Source organism: Mytilus californianus, unplaced genomic scaffold (assembly GCF_021869535.1).
Source record: "Mytilus californianus isolate M0D057914Y unplaced genomic scaffold, xbMytCali1.0.p SCAF_5, whole genome shotgun sequence".
NCBI lineage: Eukaryota > Metazoa > Mollusca > Bivalvia > Mytilida > Mytilidae > Mytilus > Mytilus californianus.
Window position 1 is genome coordinate 116,599,454 of NW_026262701.1, and position 25,123 is coordinate 116,624,576.

The following is a 25,123-nucleotide window of genomic DNA, read 5'->3' on the forward strand; positions in this document are numbered from 1 at the left end:
TCATGCTAAGATGGTTTGAATGATATACAGGGTTAGTCCCCAGGGGTCATCCCGACCCCTTGCCATTTGACAAAGTTCTAATATCTTGTAAATGGTCGAGATCCCCACCCCTAAACCATATATATTCTGGTTTGTCATGATAAAGCACATCAAATGAAATACAGGGTTAGTCCCCAGGGGTCACCCCCACCCCCTGCCATTTAAAAAAGTTCTAATATCTTGTAAGTGGTCAAGATCCCCACCCCTAAACCATATATATTCTGGTTTGTCGTGCAAAGATGGTTTGAATGATATACAGGGTTAGTCCACAGGGGTCACCCCCACCCCCTTCCATTTAAGAAAGTTCTAATATCTTGTAAGTGGTCAAGATCCCCACTCCTAAACCATATATATTCTGGTTTGTCATACCAAGATGGTTTGAATGATATACAGGGTTAGTCCCCAGGAGTCATCCCGACCCCTGCCATTATAGAAAGTTCAAATATCTTGTAAATGGTCGAGATCCCTACCCCTAAACCATATATATTCCTGTACATCATGTCTCGAACATTTGAATGACGTATACGATCAGTCCCCAGGGGTTCCCCCAACCCCCAATGTTCTAATATCTTGTAAATGGTCGAGATCCCCACCCCTAAACCATACATATTCTGGTTTGTCATGCCAAGATGATTTGAATGATATACAGGGTTAGTCCCCAGGCATCACTCATGGGAATTACGAATTATGGGAGCTTCGTTTGGGAGACTTCGTAACAGCATCCTGTTACAATCATTTCTTGTTTTTTGGTGATATATATACATTATACATATAGACCCATATTGAGACCTATTTTTTTTTTTTTTTTTTTTTTTTTTTTAACATTAACAAATTCTTTATTGCACTAGTATCTAGTTGTTAACAACTGCCCTATATAGTACAACCATTATATTTAGATTTATCCCTGTGTGTTAATCGTCAAATGAACCAGGGGATTCACTTGACGAAATTATATATTCTTCATTGTTAGAATAGTTTACCTTTGCATTTTACATTCATTTTGCGGATATCTGTTTTCTCCGTTTACGGTTTGTTATTTACAGTGATTTATTTATAAACCCTACAGGTAGCACGGTAGTATTTGCATTCCGGAATTTAGGTTGCTCTTTTGTGTACCCTACCTAAGTCAATGTATTTGAACAGTGTGATTGGACAAAAAATACAGTATCAACTGAACATATTTTCCCAAACTGAGGGATGAACCAGGTGTAGAAAAATATGAAATAATTTTACATACAGGTGAAAATGAATTTTTGAGAATTTTTTTAAATTTTGTATTCACTGCATGATAAAAGACCTAAAAGCACTAGTGGCCTTAGGTTTTTAAAGATAGCAAAAAAAGTAAACGGTCATGATACATATTTAAATTCATTTCTGAAAATTATAATGAAAGTACTTCAGTAAACTGTGTACATAGAATTTTGGGCAGTGCTAGAAAGTGGTGAAAAGTTTAAAAAGTCTATCAGTATCCCTTATGGGCCAGGAAATACTACCGTGCCACCTTAACTGGAATATATATGTTTACAATAAATCAATAGAGGTCCTTTTTTCACCTATACAATTTGTAAGTTTATCAATAAAAAGTTGATTAAGGGCAACTAGAATAAAAACAGCCCTTAAAGTCCACCCCTGGGAGTGAAAATTGCTGATTCAGCAAATTTTGCCTGATCTGTGGGTAAAAATGTAAAAATTTACCTAAAAAGTAAAATTTGATTATTTTTTATGTAACTTGCAGTACATTTTTAATAATAAATGTTTGCTTTAACTTTTCGCAGTGTCTGACACATGTGCAACAACTGGAATTTGAGACGCGACATATTTTAGTTGTCTGTACGTCCTATAATTTTCACCGAAATAAGTAAAGTGCATAATTTTTATTTTTTTCCACACAAGTACAGCTATACTAGTTTTCTTTAGGTTTAATTTGTAGTTCTGTGGTAACATGGCACCAGTGTGAGCTTTTTTGGAACCAGTAAGTGGTTTAGGGGTCCTTACTTATTCATTTAGCCCTCATATTTAGCTGAAATAGAGATAGTATTAGGGGTTTCTTTACATTGACAAGACAATTATTTGGACAAAGAATGTGATTAAGATTGTATATCAGCAAGATTAAATAGTTTATTCATTTTCCATGCAAATATGATGAATTGTTTTGATTTTCTGACCCTGAAATACACAATAAAGGTAAATTGATTATTTAAGGGGACATAATTTAACTTAATACATACATGAGAAATAGACAAACAGTCATCTTAGAGATATATTCTAGTACATGTATTGTCAAAAAGACTTTAGAATAATAGTTAACTGCCATCTAAAGAATCTTGTTAAATTGCCTTCATGATCTGGAAATGCTTAAAGGAATGTAAGGCATGCTGTAAAATGTGGAATGGACTTTACTATCATTTTTCATGATTTGGTGCTTAAACTGTTTCTTTCAGTCAGATTAACTATAAATAGAGTTGGCAATCCAATAATTCCTCCTGAATCATCATGTTTTACTTCTGTGTTGATTTGAAACATCATATATTTGGGTTTTGTTCACTCCTTAAGTAAAAATGGCAGGATGAAAAAAAAGGTAAAATCTGCCAGCTGGGGTAGGGGTATAATCTTTAAATTTTTTGGGGTAAGGAATAAGTGCAGACTAGTATTCTTTATTGTAATATGTTTCCTAGTAAGAAGTCTATGCATCATAGGTGTTATGACTGGTTTCAAGTTTGTGATGTCTTGGTTAAGGTAGCACGGTAGTATTTGCATTCCGGAATTTAGGTTGCTCTTTTGTGTACCCTACCTAAGTCAATGTATTTGAACAGTGTGATTGGACAAAAAAATACAGTATCAACTGAACATATTTTCCCAAACTGAGGGATGAACCAGGTGTAGAAAAATATGAAATAATTTTACATACAGGTGAAAATGAATTTTTGAGAATTTTTTTAAATTTTGTATTCACTGCATGATAAAAGACCTAAAAGCACTAGTGGCCTTAGGTTTTTAAAGATAGCAAAAAAAGTAAACGGTCATGATACATATTTAAATTCATTTCTGAAAATTATAATGAAAGTACTTCAGTAAACTGTGTACATAGAATTTTGGGCAGTGCTAGAAAGTGGTGAAAAGTTTAAAAAGTCTATCAGTATCCCTTATGGGCCAGGAAATACTACCGTGCCACCTACAACACGTACGTGACTTTCCATTGGAAAAAAATGTGTCTATCATATTCTATCAAGGTAAGTTTCTAATATAATTAGTGTGCCACTATGATTAAGATGACTTAATGTATGATGTTCTTCTATGTGTATATATATATATATATGTATTTGAAATGTCTTCAATCTTTGATATTATTCTTAATAACGTTCAATGAAACGAAAGTAGATATTTCAACATGTTTGATTTCTTCAAAATTGAAAATAATATAGGATTAAACGCCTTTTTAAAGGAATTTATTAATGTATAAACTAGTCCAATTCACTCACAAACAAATAAAAGTCCGGAGGACTTTTATGATATGTTTGTGAGTGACTTGGTACAGTTTATACACCAATAAATTCCTTTAAAAAGGCGTTTGATCCTTATAATTCTTTAAAATTGGAGATAAGGAATTTGTTTTTCCACACTCGTAACCTCTATCACACGTAAATTGTATATTGGTGTCATTGAATAGGCCTGGCGCATGAATATATTTGTTGGTTAACGCAAAAATATGTACGCCATGAAATTTGCAATCTGATAAAAAAATAAACTACAAAAACTCTTATTATCATTCAAACGAATGTTTTGTGTTTATTATTTAATTTAACGATTAACGCGAAGTGAAAATGAATTTTGTTAACGTCGATCCGAATTGTGTCATTATCGCCGCCATCTTGTTTACATTGGTTACGAAAAGAAGTTCGGTCAACGTCGTCTATCGAAAAATAAACAACGTCAAGAACAATTACCGGAAGTCCTCTCAAACAATCATATCAACATATTCCCTATTATGCAAATCATATAAGAATTATGAAGATATATTGCTAATTTAGAAAACGGCTTTGTGTCCTTTGCTAATTTCATTTGGGCGATATTACAAAACATCGTGACCCATGACCATTATGCACGGAATCAGTGATTTTTATTGCGTAAAGTAAAGGGAGAAAACTCTTTTTATACATTACATGTTAATTGCTATTTGTTTTGTACAAAACAATTTACGCATACACTCTCCCGTGCATAAGTTTACATATATATATATATATATCTATCTAAACACAAATGTCAGCTTATACACCTATACCATATAATTATATGGTTCTATTCTATAAATGTCAAAGTGATAATAATATTACATAAATCTATAACATAAAAAAAATAAACATAAACGTACCTTAAATCTAGTTACAAAGCACTTAAAATTTTTGCAACACTGCAAAGAATATTAAGTTTATCCCGCCGTTTAAACTCCATTTCGAAAATTTCTAGAAATTTGGATTTGAAAATGCAAAAAGTATTGACAGGTTTTGATCTTTGTTCAGAAATGTAGTATGCCTTATAAATTGCGTATGTGATTATTGTTAAGACGTAGTTTACTTCATAGTATTCTTCCTGTTCAATTTTATATCCCCATGCTAAATTTGTTAAGCTTAGAATATGAGTTCCTATTTTAATTTCTCCTAAAATATCTTTTATTTTTTCACACAATACTTTTAATGTTGAGACCTGTTGTCATTTAAGAGTAAATGATAACTAGGCATCTAAAATAATAAGACCTCCAGCAGCGTAAATTATCGAAAAGTAAATATCTATGTATTTATAATGCTAAATGCATCCACGAATTAGTGAAGCGATAGGGGGTCTGGTGATATTTTACGGTGAAAGTGTATATATCTGATTGTTTTATCAACTACAAAGACTTTTTCTGTTGGCGTCTTTGTTTGATTTAATTATAAGTATATTTGAATGTTCAATTCAGTTGTGTTGAATGTTTTCTATGTATGTTTACACAGTTTTGACTGATGGAACCCAGTTATAGCCACGGTAACCAATTATGTCTGTTTAGGGTGCTCACCTAATTTGGCAATATTATGGAACATTAAACAACTGTCATGCAAGGCGGCGTTTTTACTAGCTAGAAAACCAGGATTATTCCACCATTGGAGTATGACAGTTGTTTACCTGCGAATTTTTTAAACAAGGTTTTGTTCCAATTTTATATACAAAAGTCAACAAGGGTCTTCGTTTTATAGATAAGACTGTGCATAAGAATTAACAGACATCAGATGAGACAATCTTTACTTTTCATACGGCATAAAACTTTTGCAGGACGGACAGACGGACTTATATTGTTATAAGGCAACTAGTCGGTGTGGTATAATAAATTAATCAGATCCCATGGCATTAAACTATCATAGCCCTATTTGCAAACAAAAGTGAAGCGGAATAAGTCATGCAAATTTGATCTTTTGCTATTACAATTACAAATATATATAATCATGTGTTTAAAAAATGATTTGATTGTTTTAGTGGATTTTTGCGATAACAAAAAAGCGACCACAGATCGTTCACGATCTTTTTCACCATCATCAAAAATCCGTACCCGATCTTTCATCTTGCGAATTTATACAAATATTTCCATTTTTACAAAGTTTCTGATTCAACTTAGATTAAACTAGAACACACCCGCGAAATCGCGGGCATTTAGAGCGTTGTTGATGGTATGTAAACTGTTGTAGGATGAATTTTTGTAAAAGATTTTATGACTGGAGTATTTCAGGAAAGCTATCAAAAGTCAAAGGTACTTGAGGACAGTACAATTTTTTTAGCCCTCCCCCTTTTTCCAAAGTCCGTTATTTTTTTGTTGTTTTCTGTTAATTTCAATTATATTAGCGTTTTTTTCTGTACACTATGAACATACATAATAACATATACTATATAAATACAGTTTATCTGGTATTTATTATCAAACCATGGAATTAAACTTGGAATTGATAGCAAATAGCAAATACACTGTATTTATATTGTATACATGTATGTTTGATCATAGTATAGAAAAAAACGCGAAAATAATTGTCCTGTCCCCTTGTACCTATGAAAATAATGTGAAAGTTTTAGTCCTGAACGGATGTCTTATCTATGACTTAAAAGTCGGAAACAATATCCGGACGTCTTTATTTTCGTTTTTCTCCCAAAAAACCCCAAACGAAATATTAATAAGCGAGGATGACAAATGCGACTATGCATGGTACCTACAGGACATAAAAGCATGATGATTGATTTAATGTGGAAGGAAGAGAAGCGACACACAAAATGAGGTCTTCTCATTCAATAGTATAGATAACTTTGAGAACCATTTTAAACAGTAATATGGAACGATATTTTGGAGAGAAAAAGTAGTTGATGCATTTAAAATATGGAAAAAAAATCATGTTTGTTTACATTTATGTTTCTTTGAAATTTCGAGTAGTAATCTGCCTTCTGTAGTTTTGTAAAAACGGGTTACTTTTAAACCTTGGTTTTTTGCTCGGATACAGATCATAATGTTGAACCATTTTGACAGACAGTTTTATTTTTCATTATTATTCATTAAATTAGATTATTTACTGAAGATGCATGTCCATAAGATTTCTTTCATAATCCTATACCAGATCTTTCACGATCCAATCGCAATACTTGACCATCGTTACTTATTCCAAATGACAGCCGTGAGTCAGGAATATGACAGTTGTTATACATTCGTTTGATGTGTTTGAGCTTTTGATTTTGATAATTTGATAAGGGACTTTCCGTTTTGAATTTTCCTTGGAGTTCGGTGTTTTTGTTATTTTACTATTTGCTCACGTGAATTTCACATGAAGTTCACGTGAATATCACATGAGATTAACGTGAAACAGTGCATTTGAGTTTTACGTATAAGTTCGTTTGAGGTGAAATTCACGTGAATTTCAAGTGAGTGAAAACCAGGTTTAACCCACCATTTTCTTCGAAAAATGTCTGTACCAAGTCAGGAAATTCAATATGATAGTTTTTTGGCAGTCGGAACGGTAATGGTTAATAGCGTTTGACTTGGTCAGTTTTTATGAACTTCCCCGCTTTTTGAATTCGGTCTTTTAGTTATACTGTTTAGTATGATTTTAGGATTAAAGTCTCTCATATTAATTTCAGTAACTTCACCAATAAACTGTCACGAATCTTTTAAAATCAAATGTGTCACTAATTTTCGATTATAATATTCAATGTCGTTAATTGTATTTAAAATTTTCAGAAAAAAATCCTTTTAAAATCAAGGGCAGATAATCATATTGAATTTAAAGATCAAGTATGAAATAGATCAATAAAATATGGTTATAATCAAGGTGAAATGTCTATTACCCAAATAAAGGTACTATTACTTGCATCCCAAAAGGTGACAAACCAAAGCAATACATGAAAAATTGACGTCCAATCAGTCTTTTAAAAACTGTTTATAAATTAGCATCAAGTTGCATTGCAGAAAGAATAAAATCTGTTTTATCAATTTAAATTAATAACGACCAGACAGGATTTATACCTGGTAGATTTATTGGGGAAAATACCAGATTGATATATGATTTACTACACTACACTGAAGAAAATGATATCCCAGGCATTCTCCTTCTCATTGATTTTGAAAAAAGTCTCGATTCTATCTCCTGGATTTTCATAGAACAGGTTCTTGATTTCTTCAACTTTGAAAATTCTATAAAACAATGGGTAAAAACTTTTTATACAAATATCAAATCAGCAGTAACAAAGAATAATTTTCTTTCAGATTTTTTTTAAATTCCGAGAGGTTTCAGACAAGGAGAACCTTTAGCTGAGATTTTAGGAATACTACTTAGAAAAAACTAAAATATTAAAGGTATTACAATTGAAGACTCATAATTTTTGATATCACAATATGCTGATGACACCACACTTATTTTAGATCGTTCACCAGAATCCTTAGATGCATCTCTTTGTGTTTTAGAATTATATGCTGAATTGTCTGGTCTAAATGATGAATTTAGAAAAAACAAAGGTAGTATGGATTAGGAAAAGAAATATATCCCAGATACAATGTGTGTAAAGTAGGAATTGGAGTGGGGTTCCAACAGATTTACGCTCCTGGGTATTAAATATTTGGTTTATTTACAAGAAATGGAAACACTAAATTATGGACCCAAACTTAACGAGATAGAGAGAACAATAAATAGTTGGTTAAACAAATACTTATCTCCAATTGGAAAAATTACTATAATTAAAGGTCTTATAATCTCAAAGCTTAATCACTTATTTTTAACATTAACAAATCTTAACAATGGGTTACTTAACCAATTTATTAATAATTTATTTTCTTTCATTTGGGATGGTAATCCTGACAAAATTAAATGAGAAGCAATTTCTCAAATATATGAATTGGGTGGACTTAACATGTTAAACTTAAAACAGTATATATAAAAGGATTAAAATTAACTCGGATAAGAAGAATCATTAAACAGACTAATAATTATTGTAAGTTACTGACTTATTCGGAAAAAATAAAATAAAATTAACTGCTCTATGTAGGCCCAAGAACACATGTAAAAATCCCTTTTAGCAGGAGGTTTTTAATGCTTGGGCTGAACTCCAAACTAAAGTAGCTGTTAAGAACGAATATGATTTTATCACATCTAATATTTGGAATAATAAACAAATTAATATTGGTAATCAAGCCCCTCTGTACAAGAAAATGGACTGAAAAGGGAGTTTGGTTAATTAATGATCTAATTAATAATAATGGACATTTAATGAACTGGCAGGAATTTAAAAAACATATAATATTGATACCAAGTTTCTTATATACCAGGGTGTAATTTCAGCAGTTTATTCTTACATGAATAGTCTTGTAATCAGATTTTTAAGCTTTATGGGCCAATTATGCCAGTTACTATTACAATATTTTTTTAAATCTACAAAAGGGTCAAAAGACATGTACAATATTTTAAAAGATAAAATAACAAATATCACATCACAGGAAAAGAGGTCCTTAATCCTAAATAGACATAATATTATCTGGAATATAGTGTATAGAATGCCATTATACATAACAAAATTACAGTGGCTCCAATACAGGATCACTCACAGAATTTTGGGGTCAACTGAATTTCTCTACAAAATTAAAGTTATACGTCTACAAAAACAATAAATGTACTTTCTGTACGAACTCAATAGAAACCATAGAACACATATTCTGGACATGTCCAAAAGTATTTGACGTATGGGAAGAACTTAATAGATGGATATATACTAAAGTCCAAATTGAACTTCCACTCAATTTATACATAGTCTTATTTGAGATATTAGAAAAGACGGAAAAAAGTTACATAAGAAATCTCATAATATTTTTAACTAAATAGTATATATCATGTATATATACAGAACAAAAATGCAAAGTGGACATTATTTTGCACATAAATTAGGCCGTTAATTTTCTCGTTTGATTTGTTTTATATTCGTCATTTGGGGGCCTCTTATAGCTGACTATGCGGTATGGTCTTTGCTCATTGTTGAAGGTCATACGGTGACCTATAGTTGTTAATTTCTGTGTCATTTGGTCTCTGGTGGACAATTGTCTCATTGGCAATCATACCACATCTTATTTTTATAAGTAAATATTGCAGCTTTACAAAATTATCTTAAAGAAAAAATAATATTTTATAAAAATAAAGCATTGCAAAGAGCGTAATCTTGCTGGAACCCATGGCTCCAACTAATAGAATAATTATACAAGTAATACGTTTTAAGTAATAAAAATATCTTCCCATTCCAGACTGCCTAGGTTTTTTATCATTACTGTTTATTTATAAGTTTCTCAAATGATTCAAAAAACCAACTATATGTATTTGTCTTGATTTTGCTGCTGTACTATGGACTTATTACCGTGAGTATACCATATACTATGATTGTTTATATATGTAGTTTTGCCAATAAACACGTTACAAAAAAAAGTATGAAATACGGTATTGTAGGATAAAAATTTTTAGAGGAGTGATTCGGTTCTTATTTGTTCTTTTATCATGTCGAGAAAGTTATTGAGGGATTCGGTTCAGACTAAAATTAGACAGATTGTTATGTAGACTAGTTATCAGGTCGACAGATCGACAGATTAACTCGTCGACAGGTCGATAAGTTGTCTGGTCGACAGGTTGACAGGTTAACTAGATTAAGGATTATGGTAAGTTTGGGATTAGAGTCAGGTGTAAGAAAGGGATAAGGTTAGTGTTTTGTAAAGGGCTTGGGTTAGGGAAAGGGTTTAAGATTAGGGTTAGAGTTAAAGTTAAGGTTTAGATTAAGGCTTAGGTTATGATTTCGCTTACGGTAAGGACATCCTGGATAAGGGTTAATGTTAGGTTATGAGTCAGGGGTACGGGTTATAGTTACATTTCAGGGAAATGGTTAGGATTAAAGGGTATGGGATAGGGATTTGATTAAGGTACAGGGTCAGGGTTTGGATTATTGGTAGGGTTAGGATAATGGGATAGGTTTAAGGTTAGGGTTCAAGGCTATAGTTTAGGTGAGGGTTAGAATAAGGCTCAGGTCATCAAGTTAACTGGTCGACATGTCGAAAGTTCGATATGTCGACAGATTGACAGGTTAACTGGATTAAGGGTTATGGTAAGTTTAGGATAACAGTAAGATGCAAGAAAGGGTAAGGTTAAAGTTTAGGGTTAGGGTTTTGAAAAGGGCTTGGTTGAGCCTAAGGGGTTAAGGTTAGGTTAGGACTAAAGGTTAATATAAAAAAAAAGATGTGGTATGATTGTCAATGAGACAAATCTCCACAAGAGACCAAATGACACAGAAATTAACAACTATAGGTCACCGTACGGCCTTCAACAATGAGCAAAGCCCATACCGCACAGTCAGCTATAAAAGGTCCCGAAATGACAATGTAAAACAATTCAAACGAGAAAACTAACGGCCTAATTTATGTACAAAAAATGAACGAATAACAAACATGTAAAACATAAACAAACGACAACCACTGAATTACAGGCTCCTGACTTGGGACAGGCACATACATACAGAATGTGGCGGGGTTAAACATGTTAGCGGGATCCCAACCCTCCCCCTAATCCTGGGTCAGTGCTGCAACAAAACACTACAACAACTGTACAAAACAATAAACAAATTACGCATATGATCAACAGCAACAACCACTCAATTACAGGCTCCTGTCTTGGGACAGGCACATATAGAATGTGGCGGGGTTAAACATGTTAGCGGGATCCCAACCCTCTCCCTAACCTGGGACAGTGGTGTAACAGTACAACATAAGAACGAACTATAAAAATCAGTTCAAAGAGGCTTTACTCATCAGATGGAAAAAAATACAAATACTACAAATACAAGTGGACGTGGCCGGGTACTTGTACATCCAAATTACAAAAAGACACTAAGTACAGATCTGAGAGTACTCGCTGTTACTGACAGCTAGTTCAAAGCCACTTACAACTAATAAAATAAATCATGCATCTCAGACTAAATTATCAATCCGTACACATCCAACATCCAATGGATTTAGTGTAAAGACGTCATAAACAGTCAGAGAAAAACATGACCTTGTGAAATGCCAAGATACAGGTATCGACAGAATGTAGATCCATGAATGTGTATATGTATATAACAATAATATTTAGTTTGCTTTTAATTTACTGATAACAAAATCAATATTAGTACCAATAAAAACAATATTTAATGATCTTATTATAGTATTGAATCATTTTTGTGAATTGGTAACCTTTTAGAATAAGTTTATTTAAAGGAGCGATAAGTTTACCAGGATAGTTTCTCATGTTTCTAAATTTCCGGGCACGGTAAACAATATTGCAGTAAAAATTAGTATGTGCAATTCCGTTTGAAATAAGTTTTCTACAGGTACAACCAAACTTCAAAACTAAATCTTTATATCTGTGGAAGAATTAAGTAAAAGTTTTAAGTAATTTGTGGTAACTAAATTCCTGGCTTAATAATTTACCAGTAATACATAGATTACGTTCGTTAAAATCAAAAACGTCAAAACAGACACAGACATAGCGAACGAGTTTTGAAATAAAATTTAATATAAACACCGTAAGATGGTGCCAAAGAAACATCACCATCCAAAAAGGGAAAATTAACAATAAGGGACGAAAAATCGTCCCTTTTGTCGTAAATTTTAGTGTGGAGTTTCCCGTGTAAAACCGAATGTTTAGATTAAGGCATAAGTTAGGGTTACGGTTACTGTAAGGATTAGGGTCAGGATTAGGTTAGGATAATGGTTAGGAGTACGGGTTATAGTTTAGAGGACATGGTTAGGATTAAAAGGTATGGGATAGGGATTTCATCAATGTACGGGGTTAAGGGTTTGTATTTTTGTAAGGGTAAGGGTTATGGGATAGGTTTAATGTTTTGGTTCCGGGCTGGAGTTTAGGTAAGGGTAAGGGGTAAGGTTAGGGTAAGGGGTAAGGTTAGTGGTATAAGTTCGCGTAAGGGTTAGGTTTAGGCTTGTCAAATACATTTTGAAAATATGAAACCAGTTGATATATAAAATAGTTGATATTTGTCCTGTCGACCTGTAAAATTGTTGTCGTTCTAATATTTTGAACTGTTATCAAATACAAAATCGTAATTGTAAAATATTTAATGAATTGATATAAAGAATAATTGATGTTTGTCCTGACCTGTTGATTTGCTGACCTGTCAATCTATCTGTTGACCTATCGACCAGTTGACTTGCTCATTTGTTAGTGCTAAGAGTTAGCGTTAGGATTAGGTTAAGGCTTGCAAAAATTAATTACCTAAAATTAATGACAAAACAACTAAAACTTACTTTCAAATCAACAACATTATTTTATTCTAGAGATAATAAGTCCCGTAAAAAACTAATAATTGTCTATCATATATCTTTTATATTTTCGTATTTTCTTATTTACTAAAGAGTGATTTACCTTATAGATTTATTGTAAAATCGTTCAATTTGAACCTCATTATTCTCAACATATGTATGATTACCCATTTTGTTTAATGAACTTTGAATCTATGTTTATCATGTATATATACATCAACAGTTATTCAGGACATTTAAGAAAAAATATATTGTATTAGTTTCTATTCAACCGTAGAACAAGTCAATTTTCCTCAGTCAAGTCAAAGGGTTACCAAGGCATGCAAACTTAAGGCATATTAAGTATTCAAATAAATTTACATTGTAGTTTGAAACTAGTATCAATCATGATTTGAAGTGGCAAATTTGAATACTACTGCTGTACAATTATTATTGTGTTTTTAATTTTAGAAATTTAGAATTAATTTCGAGAATGCCAACACATAGGAGAAAAGAAAAACAGTATTCTGACGTTGAATCACAGGATGAAGATCTTGGATCATCAATTACAACAACTTCACAGTATCTGCCACAGAGGCCCCCTCGTCGATCACAGTTACATGTAAACCCAGCTTCAAAATCCGCAAATATTCCAGATCTAAAGCGGTTAATTAAAGACTCTTTATTGTTAGTTTTGCTATTAGGGTAATTATACTTAAATGATATATGAACAAAATATTTAATCATTGGGTGTTAATTATTCTATTTTGTTCATGAAGTTAACATTAGTGAAGCAAATACAAAAATTCCCTTTTATTTAACAGTGGTACTCTACCCGCAGGTTCTAGTTAGAAAAAAAAAGTTGCAAAGGTGAGACGTAGGCCTGCTGTTTCCAGTGGCGGAGTTAACAATTTGTTAAAATGTGTAATTAGGTCATTTTATGGGAAACCACTAATGGTTAGTCAACTATATTTGGTATGCAGTTGTTTTAGCTTGGCAAAACTCATATCAATAACTGTTAACTGGCCCATCTTGTATTGCTTCAATAGTTTATTTAAAAAGACAAAGTAAAAATAAATGAATATGATATATATAATATTTATCTAATGAGTTAAGCCCTTTTCTAACTGATTTTTATAATATGTTTTTATGTTGTACTGATACACCACTGTCCTAGGATAAGAGAGGGTTGGCGCCTTCAATCATGTTTAACAGCGCCACATTCTTTATGTGTCTGTCCCAAGTCAGGAGCCTATAGTTCAGTGGTTGTCGTTGGTTCATGTCTGTCATATTGGTTTGTCGTAAATTGATTGTTATGAATAAGCCGTTATTTTTCTCAATTTAATTGTTTCATATTTTTCATGTCTGGGCCTTTTAGAGCCGATTTTATGGTATTGGTTTTCTTATTGATGAAGGCCGTATGGTTGCCTATAATTGTTTACATCCACTTCATTTGAACTTTTGTGGATAGTTGTCTCATTGGCAGTCATAACACATCTCTTTATTTTGATATACCTAGAATGAAAAATGGAGTAGGTAGCTATATAGTATCAAAGGAGTTTATATTAATATCTCAATGTATTCATGGTTTGGGTTTTAACATGTTTATGCTAGCAAACAAAAATTTCTATTATTTCTACATGTCTAGATAGTGCTATATTAACAATATTACTACTGATTGGTGATTTTAACATTAGAAAAAGATATCTGTACATATTTCAATTAATTTATCGAAACATACATTCTTCAGGTACTATTTATTTACCATTAGTATGGTTAATCATGGATGTAATTGAAAAGTAATTGGAATCACACACCTTTTTTCGAATCTTAAGTAATTAAATTACAATGACATGTAATTGAAAAAAAGACTCAATTACACATTACATTCAGTTACATGAGAAATTTTAATTAAGAAGAGTCAATTACAATTACTTTGTTCAATTACCCCATCCCTGCGAATATTTTGAGTTTTTCTCAGTCGAATATGAATGATGTCATAAGACTTTGATTTCATTGATACTTCATAGGAAAATAAGGATACACAGATACATGGGCTTCTAATCTCAGGGAGGTTCCTTGGCTACATCTCACCTGAGGGCTATCATCCTTTGATGAGATTGAAGCAGAGAAACCTTTTCTCGTTTTAAGAACCATCTATTATCTATATTTATCGATTCGCTGGCAGAAATTATTAGTAAAATGTTAATAATGCATACTTTTGGCTTTTAACTAGCTGTCAGTAACTGCGAGTTCTCTCAAATTGTACTTTCTTGTTTATTTGACCTGTTGATACTAATTGTAATGCTTTTTTGTTATTTAATGTTTACTTATTCAGGGTTATATCTGTCTATATACCAGCTTTGATAAGTGTTTGGTATTACTATAAATTTTCTCTTCTTCGTACTATGAACACCAAAATTATTTATTTTGTAAAAATATTTCTCCATTTGAACTGTACATGTATACCTAACAACAAAATTATTTTCATTTACCTGTGTTTAAAGTAATTGCAAATGGCTGATATTTTTGTTCGAGCATATTGTTTTTCTTAAATTGTTTAACATTTCACAGCGGTATAACATGTTACTTTAATTATTCTTCCCTTAGTTTATTTATTTTGTATTTACATTGTATCATAGATCAAATTTATTTGTTCAGTGTATGTTCACTGGTGTTAATATGTCTTTTGATTGAGTTAAGCCATTTCAATTGATATTTTATAGTGTGTCTTTCTATGTTGTGATGTTACACTATTGTTTCAGATAAGGGTGAAGGTTTGGTACCATTAAACCGTTTAAACCCGCTGCAATTGTTTGCACCTGTCCTAAGTCAGGAATCTGATGTTCAGTAGTTGTCGTTTGTTGATGTGGTTCATAAGTGTTTCTCGTTTCTCGTTTTTTATATAGATTAGACCGTTGGTTTCCCGTTTGAATGGTTTTACACTAGTAATTTTTGGGGCCCTTTATAGCTTGCTGTTCGGTGTGAGCCAAGGCTCCGTGTTGAAGACCGTACTTTGACCTATAATGGTTTACTTTTATAAATTTTGACTTGGATGGAGAGTTGTCTCATTGGCACTCATACCACATCTTCTTATATCTATATGTCCTTTACTTTAGAAAATTCTGTGTATTTTGCTAAAATTCAATCATCAATGGCTTTAAAATAATGTTTTGAAAATATATGTAACTTTATGAAATAAAAAGCATAAAAAACTATAGGTAATAAATATTTAGTGAATAATGTTGTGAATTTTTTGCTTTAGTTTAGTTATTGTACAATATCCTTTAATACTTCAAGATACAAAATCTATAAAAACGTCAGTCAAAAGAACGGGACAATATCTGATGAAATAGATTTTAATTTTTATCATGTTTTCTTAGTAAACTTGAACTGAGTAAATACATTCATCATAGATACCAGACTTAAACTTTTGTATGCAAGACGCGCGTTTCGTCTACAAAAGACTCATCAGTGACGCTCGAATAAAAAAAAGTTTAAAAGACCAAATAAAGTACGACGAGCATTGAGAATCCAAAATTCCGAGAAATTTTGCCTAATACAGATAAGGTAATCTATTCCTAGGGTAGAACATCTTTAGCATTTAGAAAAACTATATGTTTTGTAAACAGTTAATTCATAATTATGACCATATCGATGATAATTGATATCAGCACAGAAGTACTGACTACTGGGTTAGTGATAAAATCCTCACAAATGGAAATCTCCACCAGCAGTGGCATCGATCCAGTGGTTGTAAATAACCTCATCATAGATACCAGGATTAAAATTGTGTAAGCCAGACGCGCGTTTCGTCTAAAAACAAATGAGAGCTATTGAAGTATCTTAACATCTATGTCCATGTACGGGAAAACATGTTTGTCCACAGCCACTTCTCAAAATATAATTGACAATATGAACAACTGTATGATTTGGTGTACAGATCTTGCAGAGTTTACATATTCAAACGAGAAAGTGAAATGACAAGATTCACTGGCTTTAAACAGTTTTTGTCTTGCTAAAAGGTTAACCCTTGTGTTATTTTCTTATTGGGGTTTAAATTGTTAGTTAAGTTTTTTCCCTCAATCATGGGGTTTCGGAAAATATATTTAGTTGCATCCTCACATATTAATTGTTCTAATTTCAGATTATTGGTATTTATTGTTTTCTTGTACAAACAAGTTTATACATTACAGTCCAACACTCAAAGTTTGCTGGAAAAAAATCAATCAGTTAGAGAAAGTATCAGATGAAAAGTTTTCTTTCCTTTTTGGTGACACGCAGACTTACTCAGAATCAATTAAAATAATGGAAAAAATAGAGGATAGAATAAAAAAAGCCAATAATGAAATAGATGATATTTTTCTGTCAATTAGGTCAATAGGAAACAATATTTAAGGGGTTGAAAAGAATATAACAACAACGAATGTAACATTAAAAAAGGAAAAGTCTAATTTAAACGTTTTAGTTAAAGAGATTGAAACTGTTGAGACAGAACATGAAAATGTAAAGGCAATGCAAGGAGATATAGAGATTATAAGAAGGTCCGCTGAAAACTGTCTCACTTTAAAAGATGATCTCACTTTCAAAGCAGACAGAATAACAAAGAAGAATACCGTAATGAAAAAATTAAACAAAGATTCATCATTTATACATCAAAAACACAATCAGCTCAATCAAACTTTACAGAAAGTTAATACTATGTTGACAGAGGGAAAATATATGTTGGATACCAATTTCAAAGAAGTTGCGCAGTTAAAAGAAGTTACTCAGCATTTAGATGTGAACTCTAGAAAACTAGATAGTTCATTGGTTGTCTTAGGAACTGTAGTTGCTAATTGCAGTGAACAAGTAGAAAAGTGTAAACAGCTGATAGGATGAAAGTAGTATTTGAGGATGAGACCTACTTAAACAGTTCCTTTAAAATGTTGAAAAAAAGTGGAAATTTTATATACTAATTTAGGTTGAACAGTTTTATCATATTTATCATGATTTATCATGTTTATTCTGAAAAAGAAATATTACTATTATTTCATTTCTTTAATTTCAGATTATTGGTATTTAATGTTTTCTTGTACATAAAAGTTGATACATTACAGTCCAACACTCAAAGTTTGCTGGAAAAAATCAATCAGTTAGAGAATGTATCAGATGAAAAGTTTTCTTTCCTTTTTGGTGACACACAGACTTACTCAGAATCAATTAAAACAATGGCAAAAATTGAGGACAGAATAAAAAATGCTAATAATGAAAAGGATGATATTCTAATGTCAGTTGGATCAATAAGAAATGATGTTGAAGTGCTCGGAAAGAACTTAACAAAAATGAATGAAACATTAAACAAGGAAAAGTCTGATTTAAATATTTTAGTTGAAGAGATTGAAACTGTTAAGTCAGAACAAGAAAATGTTAGGGCAATTCAGGGAGATATTGAGATTGTAAGAAAGTCGGCTGAAAACTGTCTCACTTTAAAAGATGATCTCACTTTAAAAGCAGATAAAATATCAAAGATGAATACCCAAATGGAAAAATTAAGCAAAGATTCATCATTTTTACAGCAAGAACACAACCGATTCAGTCAAAAGTTACAGGAATTTGGAACTAAGTTGACGGAGGAAAGTAATTTGTTAGATACAAATACAGAAGAAGTGGCACAGTTAAAAGAAGTTACTCAGCAGTTAAATGTGAACTCTAGAAAACTTAATGATTCCTTTGTTGTCTTAGGAACTGTAATTGCTAACTGTAGTGAACAAATGGACAAATGTAAAGAAACAGCTGAAAGGATGAAAGTAATTATTAGAAATGAGACTTTCTTAAACAGTTCCTTTAAAATATTAGAAAAAGAAATGGAAATTTTAATTACTAATATTTCTACCGTCAATGGTGACTTAAGCACAGAATCAAAAAGGTTAGGCAACTTAAAGCTGTTATTGAAAACTGTACAAGAAAAACAGGGAGAAATTAAGATGATGGATGCCAAATTAGATGAGGCACAGCAGTCAGTCAGTCATTTAGAAAAAGATCTAATAAAACATGCTGAAGAGACTGAAAAATATCAAAAAGAATTTCCTTCCATCTCAAAAATACCAGACAGAGTACAGACCTTGAATGAAACTATAGGAATATTAAGTATTGGTAGGTGGATTGACTGACAATCTAGTTAAAAAAAACTAGGATTTTATTTCAACTTCCACCAGAATGAGGACTAAGTTGCTGAAATCATATTGAAATAAACAAATTTTAAGCTTATGGGGTCCCCGGGAATTCATTATATTATGCAAATTTTTTCGAAAAGTGGGATTAAAATGGTAAATGATATCTGAGATGTAAATACGAAATGTTTTAGACTAAGAGCCTCAGTTGGGATATTCAATCGTCTTATCAATAAAAGAAATTGGATGTATGCATTTACATGTATCAGAGCTGAGTCTATCAAAGCAACATTCACACTATTAATGTATTAAAATTAGAAAATAACATCCCCTCTAAAATGTCTAATTAGTATAAACCTTTCAAAGTTAAAACTCCATTTTACAAAAAATAATAAAATTATAGAAGAAAAGAAATTACTTTTAAAAAATATTCATTATTTCTTTGTTGTTTCTCGTCATGATTGTACGAAACTATAATGTGAACTGTATTTTTATCTGAGTTGCCATACTTATTTGGAACTGTGTTCACAAAAAAATTGCTAATAGAAAAGCAACATAATTTTCAATGGAAGCTACTATGCAATATTTTTTATACAGAAGATAGGCTATAAAAAATGATAGAAATAAAATGGTATTTGCCACTGTCAAGAAAGAGAAACATTACTCCATCTTTTTGCTCACTGTAAATTAGTTGCAATAAATTTGGATTGAAATTTTTATACCACCGCAAAAAAATTTTGCAGTCTTATATTGGTATGACATTGGCGTCGTCGTAGTCGTCTTCTGAAGACACATTGGTTTTCGCACAATAGCTTTAGTTGAAGTGAATGGATCTCTATGAAATTTAACCATAAGGTTCAATACCACAAAAGGAAGGTTGGGATTGATTTTGGTGGTTATGGTTTCAACAGTTAAGGAATTAGGGGCAAAAAATAAGCATTTTTGAACTTCCAGACAATAACTTGTGTGTAAATGTATGGATCTTTCTAAAATTGTACTACAAGGTTCCATTTCACAAAGGGAAAGCTGGAATTGAGTTTGGGGGTAATTGCTCTAAACGTTTAGGAATAAGGGGCCAAAAAATAAGCATTTATTCTAGTTTCCAGACAATAACTTGTGTCCAAGTGTATGGATCTCTCTGAAATTGTACTGCAAGGTCATATACCACAAAGGAAAGGCTGGGATTGATTTTGGGGGTAATTGCCTCAAAATTTTAGGAATTAGGGGCCAAAAGGGGCCCAAAACAAGCATTTTTCTAGTTTCAGGACAATAACTTGTGTGTAAGTGTATGGATGTTTATGAAATTGTACTACAAGGTTCCACATCACAAAGGGAAAGCTGGGTTTGAGTTTGGGGGTAATTACCCTAAACTTTTAGGAATTTGGGGCCAAAAGGGGCCAAAAAACAAGCATCTTTCTAGTTTCCAGACAATAACTTGTGTTCAAGTGTATGGATCTCTCTGAAATTGTACTGCAAGATACCATACCACAAAGGGATGGCTGGGATTGAGTTTGGGGGGATGAATCATAAGGGGATCAAAAAATTTGGGGGGTGGGGGATCTTTTTTTCTATTTTAAGACTTTTATGATGTATTTAAATTGGTAATTATGGTTGCAAACTCCATTGGAAATTTGAATTGAGATTATGACCAAATCTTGAGGGAAAGAATTTTTTTTGGAAAAGGGGGGGAGGAAATAAAAAAAAGGGGGGAGGGGGGGTAAAAAAGAAATTGTGGGGGGCAATTTTTTTTTTCATTTCAGATTTCAGACATTAAAAAGAAAATTTCTTCAAATATTATTTCTTTTTGCAAAAAAAATGGGGGGGGGGGGGGGGGGGGGGTCAATATCGAAACAGCATAGTGTATTGCACAAAAACAAAAAATTGAATATCAATTCAAATCATATAACCAATTCTAAGTTCTTTGACTACAGTTATTCGGTGTCAGAAACCTATTATGTGTCAAATATTTAATTACAATCCAAATTCAGACCTGAATCAAGCGCGAATATTGTGTCCATTTTTGCCCCAACTGTTCAGGGTTGGACCTCTGCGGTCGTATACAGCTGCGCTCAGCGAAGCATTTTATTTATAATTGGAATTTTGTACTGGTCAAAATATTACCAATTTACAAAAAACAGAAAAGAATATCCTCCTGAGTATGAATATGAAAGGTGGTGTAAAACACAGAGATTATTGATACTATACATGGTGTACTAGTTTGAAACTACAAAATGATTTAGAAATATAGGAATATTGTCAAATATCAACTGTCAAGTTTTTGCTTTCATGTATTAGACGTAAATTAAGTGATGACTTATGTTCAAACATTACAAACTTTTTCTGCTAGATAATTAATGATGCGTTATTTAATTAAAGATGAACATTATAAATTCGTACATACATGTAGATTCAATAATTTTTTACTCACCACCATTAGTCTCCTTTCACATTTTTGTCTCGCCTTGACGGAGTCAAAAAGCGAGACAGGTATGCTGTTTCCGGCGGCGACGGCGACAACAATGTATTAGTTTGTGATAATGTCTAGTTCATGGTGAACCGCTAGTGGTAGGTCAATGATATTTGGTATGCAGTTGTATTAGCATTGGCACATCTTATTCCCATGGAGATTATTTGGCTCCGCCCCCTTAGTCATGGTAGTAAGTTTACATGTATTCGTTTGTGATTAGGTCAATTTATGGGGAACCACTAGTGGTAGGTCAATGATATTTGGTATGCAGTTGTATAAGCATTGGCATATATCATTTCCAGGGAGATTATTTGGCTCCGCCCCCTTAGTCATGGTCTATAGACTTTGAAAATTTTGCTAAGTTAACATGTATTAGTTACAGGAATTTCGAACTAAGTTGACGGAGGAAAGTAATTTGTTAGATACAAATACAGAAGAAATGGCACAGTTAAAAGAAGATACTCAGCAGTTAAATGTGAACTCTATAAAACTTAATGATTCCTTTGTTGTCTTTGGAACTGTAATTGCTAACTGTAGTGAACAAATGGACAAATGTAAAGAAACAGCTGACAGGATGAAAGTAATTATTAGAAAGGAGACTTTCTGAAACAGTTTCTTTAAAATATTAGAAAAAGAAATGGAAATTTTAATTACTAATATTTCTACCGTCAAAGGTGACTTAAGCACAGAATCAAAAAGGTTAGGCAACTTAAAACTGTTAGTGGAAACTGTACAGGAGAAACTGGGAGAAATTAAAACGATGAATGTTAAATTAGATCAAACAAAGCAGTCAGTCAGTTATTTAGAAAAAGATCTAATAAGACATGCTGAAGAGATTGAAAAATATCAAAATGAATTTCTGTCCATCTCAAAAATTCCAGACAGACTACAGACCTTGAATAAAACTATAGAAACCTTAAGTATAGGTAGGTGGATTGACTGCCAATCTAGTTTTTTTTCCAGCAGAATGAGGACTAAGTTGCTGAAATAAAAAAACAAAGGAAATGTGATTTGATATGGAAACGTGACACCTAAGTTGATATTTAAAACAGGTGGTCAGCATATACATGATATTTTTTTTTAATTTTTCTTTGAAATATTTTATATAGATAATTGTTGTTCACCTTGTATCTCCTTTTTTGTCTCTCCCCACAATGTTAAGTGTTGGACATAGAATTAGTAACTGTTTGTCTGTGCATGTATCTGTCTTATCTTGAAAGCAATCTCTCATTGGCAATCATACCTCATCTCCTTATTTGTATATCCATTTATTTTCAGATTTTTATGAAATTTACACATCAAAGGTTTGCTTCAACACTGTCTCGGACCAGTTTGAAAATGAGCACATTGAATATTGTTTTTATTGGTATTAATATTGATTTCGTAAATTAAAATCAAACTAAATATTATTTTTACATACATATGCATATTCATGGCTCTACAATCTGTCGATACCTGTATCTTGGCATTGCACAAGGTCATGTGTTTCTCTGACTGTTAATGACGTCTTTACACTAAATCCATTGGATGTTTGATGTGTACTGATTGATATTTTAGTCTTAGAGCCATGAAGTTTGTTATTAGTTGTTATTGGGTTTGAACTAGCTGTCAATAACTGCGAGTACTCTCAGATCTGTACATAGTGTCTTTTTGTTGTTTGGATTTACAAGTACCCGGCCACGTCCACTTGTATTTGTAGTATTTGTATTTTTATCCATCTGATGAGTTAAGCCTCTTTCAACTGATTTTTATAGTTTGTTCTTTTGTTGTACTGTTACACCACTGTCCCAGGTTAGGGGGAGGGTTGTGTTCCCGCTAACATGTTTAACCCCGCCACATTCTGTATTTATGTGCCTGTCCCAAGTCAGGAGCCTGTAATTCAGTGGTTGTCGTTTGTTTAAGTGTTACATATTTGTTTTTCGTTCATTTTTTGTACATAAATTAGGCCGTTATTTTTCTCGTTTGAATTGTTTTACATTGTCATTTCGGGATCTTTTATAGCTGACTGTGCGGTATGGGCTTTGCTCATTGTTGAAGGCTGTACGGTGACCTATAGTTGTTAATTTCTTTGTCATTTGGTCTCTTGTGGAGAGTTGTCTCATTGGCAATCATACCACATCTTCTTTTTGTTGTGGGGATGTATAAGTACCCTGCCACATCCACTCTGTTTTTGTTAGATCTATTTCTATTTGTAATCCATCTGATGAGTTAAACCTTTTCCAACTGATTTTTATAGTTTGTTCTTGTGTTGTACTGTCCCAGGTTAGGGGGGATGGGGGGGTCGGCGCCTTCAAACTAGTTTAATCCCGCCACATTCTATATGTGCCTGTCCCAAGTCAGGAATAAAGGCAACAGTAGTATACCGCTGTTGTAATTGAGTGGTGGTTGTTGTTTGTTGCTGTTTATCGTATTTGTTTTTCGTTTATTGTTTTGTATAGTGTGTTCTTGTGTTGTGCTGTTGCACCACTGTCTCAGGTTAGGGGAGGGTTTGACGCCATCTAACTAGCTTAACCTCGCCACATTATGTGCTTGTCACAAGTGAGCTTGTAATCCAGTGGTTGTCGTTTGTTGCTATGTATTATATTTGGTTTTCGTTAATTATTTTGTACATAAATTAGGCTGTTAGTTTTCTTGTTTTACATTTGTCATTTCTGGGCCTTTTATAGCTGACTATGGGGTATGGGTTTTGCTCATTGTTGAAAGCCGTATGGTGACCTATTATCTCACCTGGCTTTTTAAAAAAAAATGAAAACACATTATAAATTTCATGCGTCGGAAGCGCTTTTCTGGATTTACCTTCATCAGGAACGCTCAAAGCCGAATATTTGAAAAACTATGATTTATATGAAGCGAAACAGTTAAAGAGCTGAACGTGGCTGTTGTTGAAGATGCACATATATCCGTGTTAATGACGAAGGCTTTTTTTCTGTGAATAATCAATGTTTGTTGACTTGCCTTGAGTTGTAAATGTTTATTATGTCTTTCATGATAATTCAGAAAAATGTGTATTTTAATTTATGAATACATTTTATTTTTAGATATTGAAGACAAATGGGTACTGGTACAGAGAATGATTGTTGTTTTTGTCCTACTTGTTTTGTCCATATGTAGTGGTCAGTTTTACAACAGAAAGAACATGATAGATGAAATGGATAAAAAAATAAAATAACTAACAGAAAACAAGGATAAGCCATCTTTAAAGTATGTGAGTACACTATATTTGTTTCTTATACGATGAATAACTCTCGCTGACGGGCGCGAAAAGAAAACATAAGAGCCTTATTATGCCAAAAGATGTCAACGAATTGATAAATCACCATGCATTTATGAGAATGTCTTTAGTATTGATGGGGGTGGATCAGATGTGTTATACATATGTACTACAATACCAGGTTATTTCATTTTGGCTAACCTGCCAAAAGTCCCTTTGTAAGCATTTATTTCAAATTTAGGTCTGCATGGTCTGTGTGAAAAGAAAAAAAAAACATTAAAAGCATTTCTTATCAATTTAGGTCTGCATGGTCTTTGTGAAAAGAAAAGAAAACATAAGAAAGTAATCCTTACTAGGCAAAAAGATGTCAACGAATTTATAAATCACCATATATGTATGTGAATTTTTGGAGTGTTAATAGGGAAGGATCAGAT

General features: G+C 32.4%; 1 protein-coding gene across 6 annotated transcripts in view; it reads left to right on the forward strand.

The window, feature by feature from the left end:
- Positions 1-3,210: 3,210 nt before the first annotated feature.
- Positions 3,211-25,123, forward strand: part of LOC127700776 (kinesin-like protein KIF15) — a 105,632-nt gene continuing 83,719 nt past the window's right edge. The window contains exons 1-5 of one of the 6 annotated variants that reach the window (XR_007981716.1): positions 3,217-3,269; positions 7,808-7,897; positions 13,331-13,564; positions 17,910-18,994; positions 24,517-24,683. Coding sequence is in view for 3 of the 6 variants with exons in the window: in XM_052204429.1 (XP_052060389.1) it covers positions 13,353-13,564; positions 17,910-18,994 (1,297 nt within the window). In the remaining 3 variants the exon portion in view is untranslated. Of the gene's footprint in view, positions 3,270-7,807; positions 7,898-13,330; positions 13,565-17,909; positions 18,995-20,845; positions 22,405-24,516; positions 24,684-25,123 lie in introns of those variants that run through there. The other 5 variants (XR_007981717.1, XM_052204427.1, XM_052204429.1 and 2 more) reach the window with 5 other exon arrangements.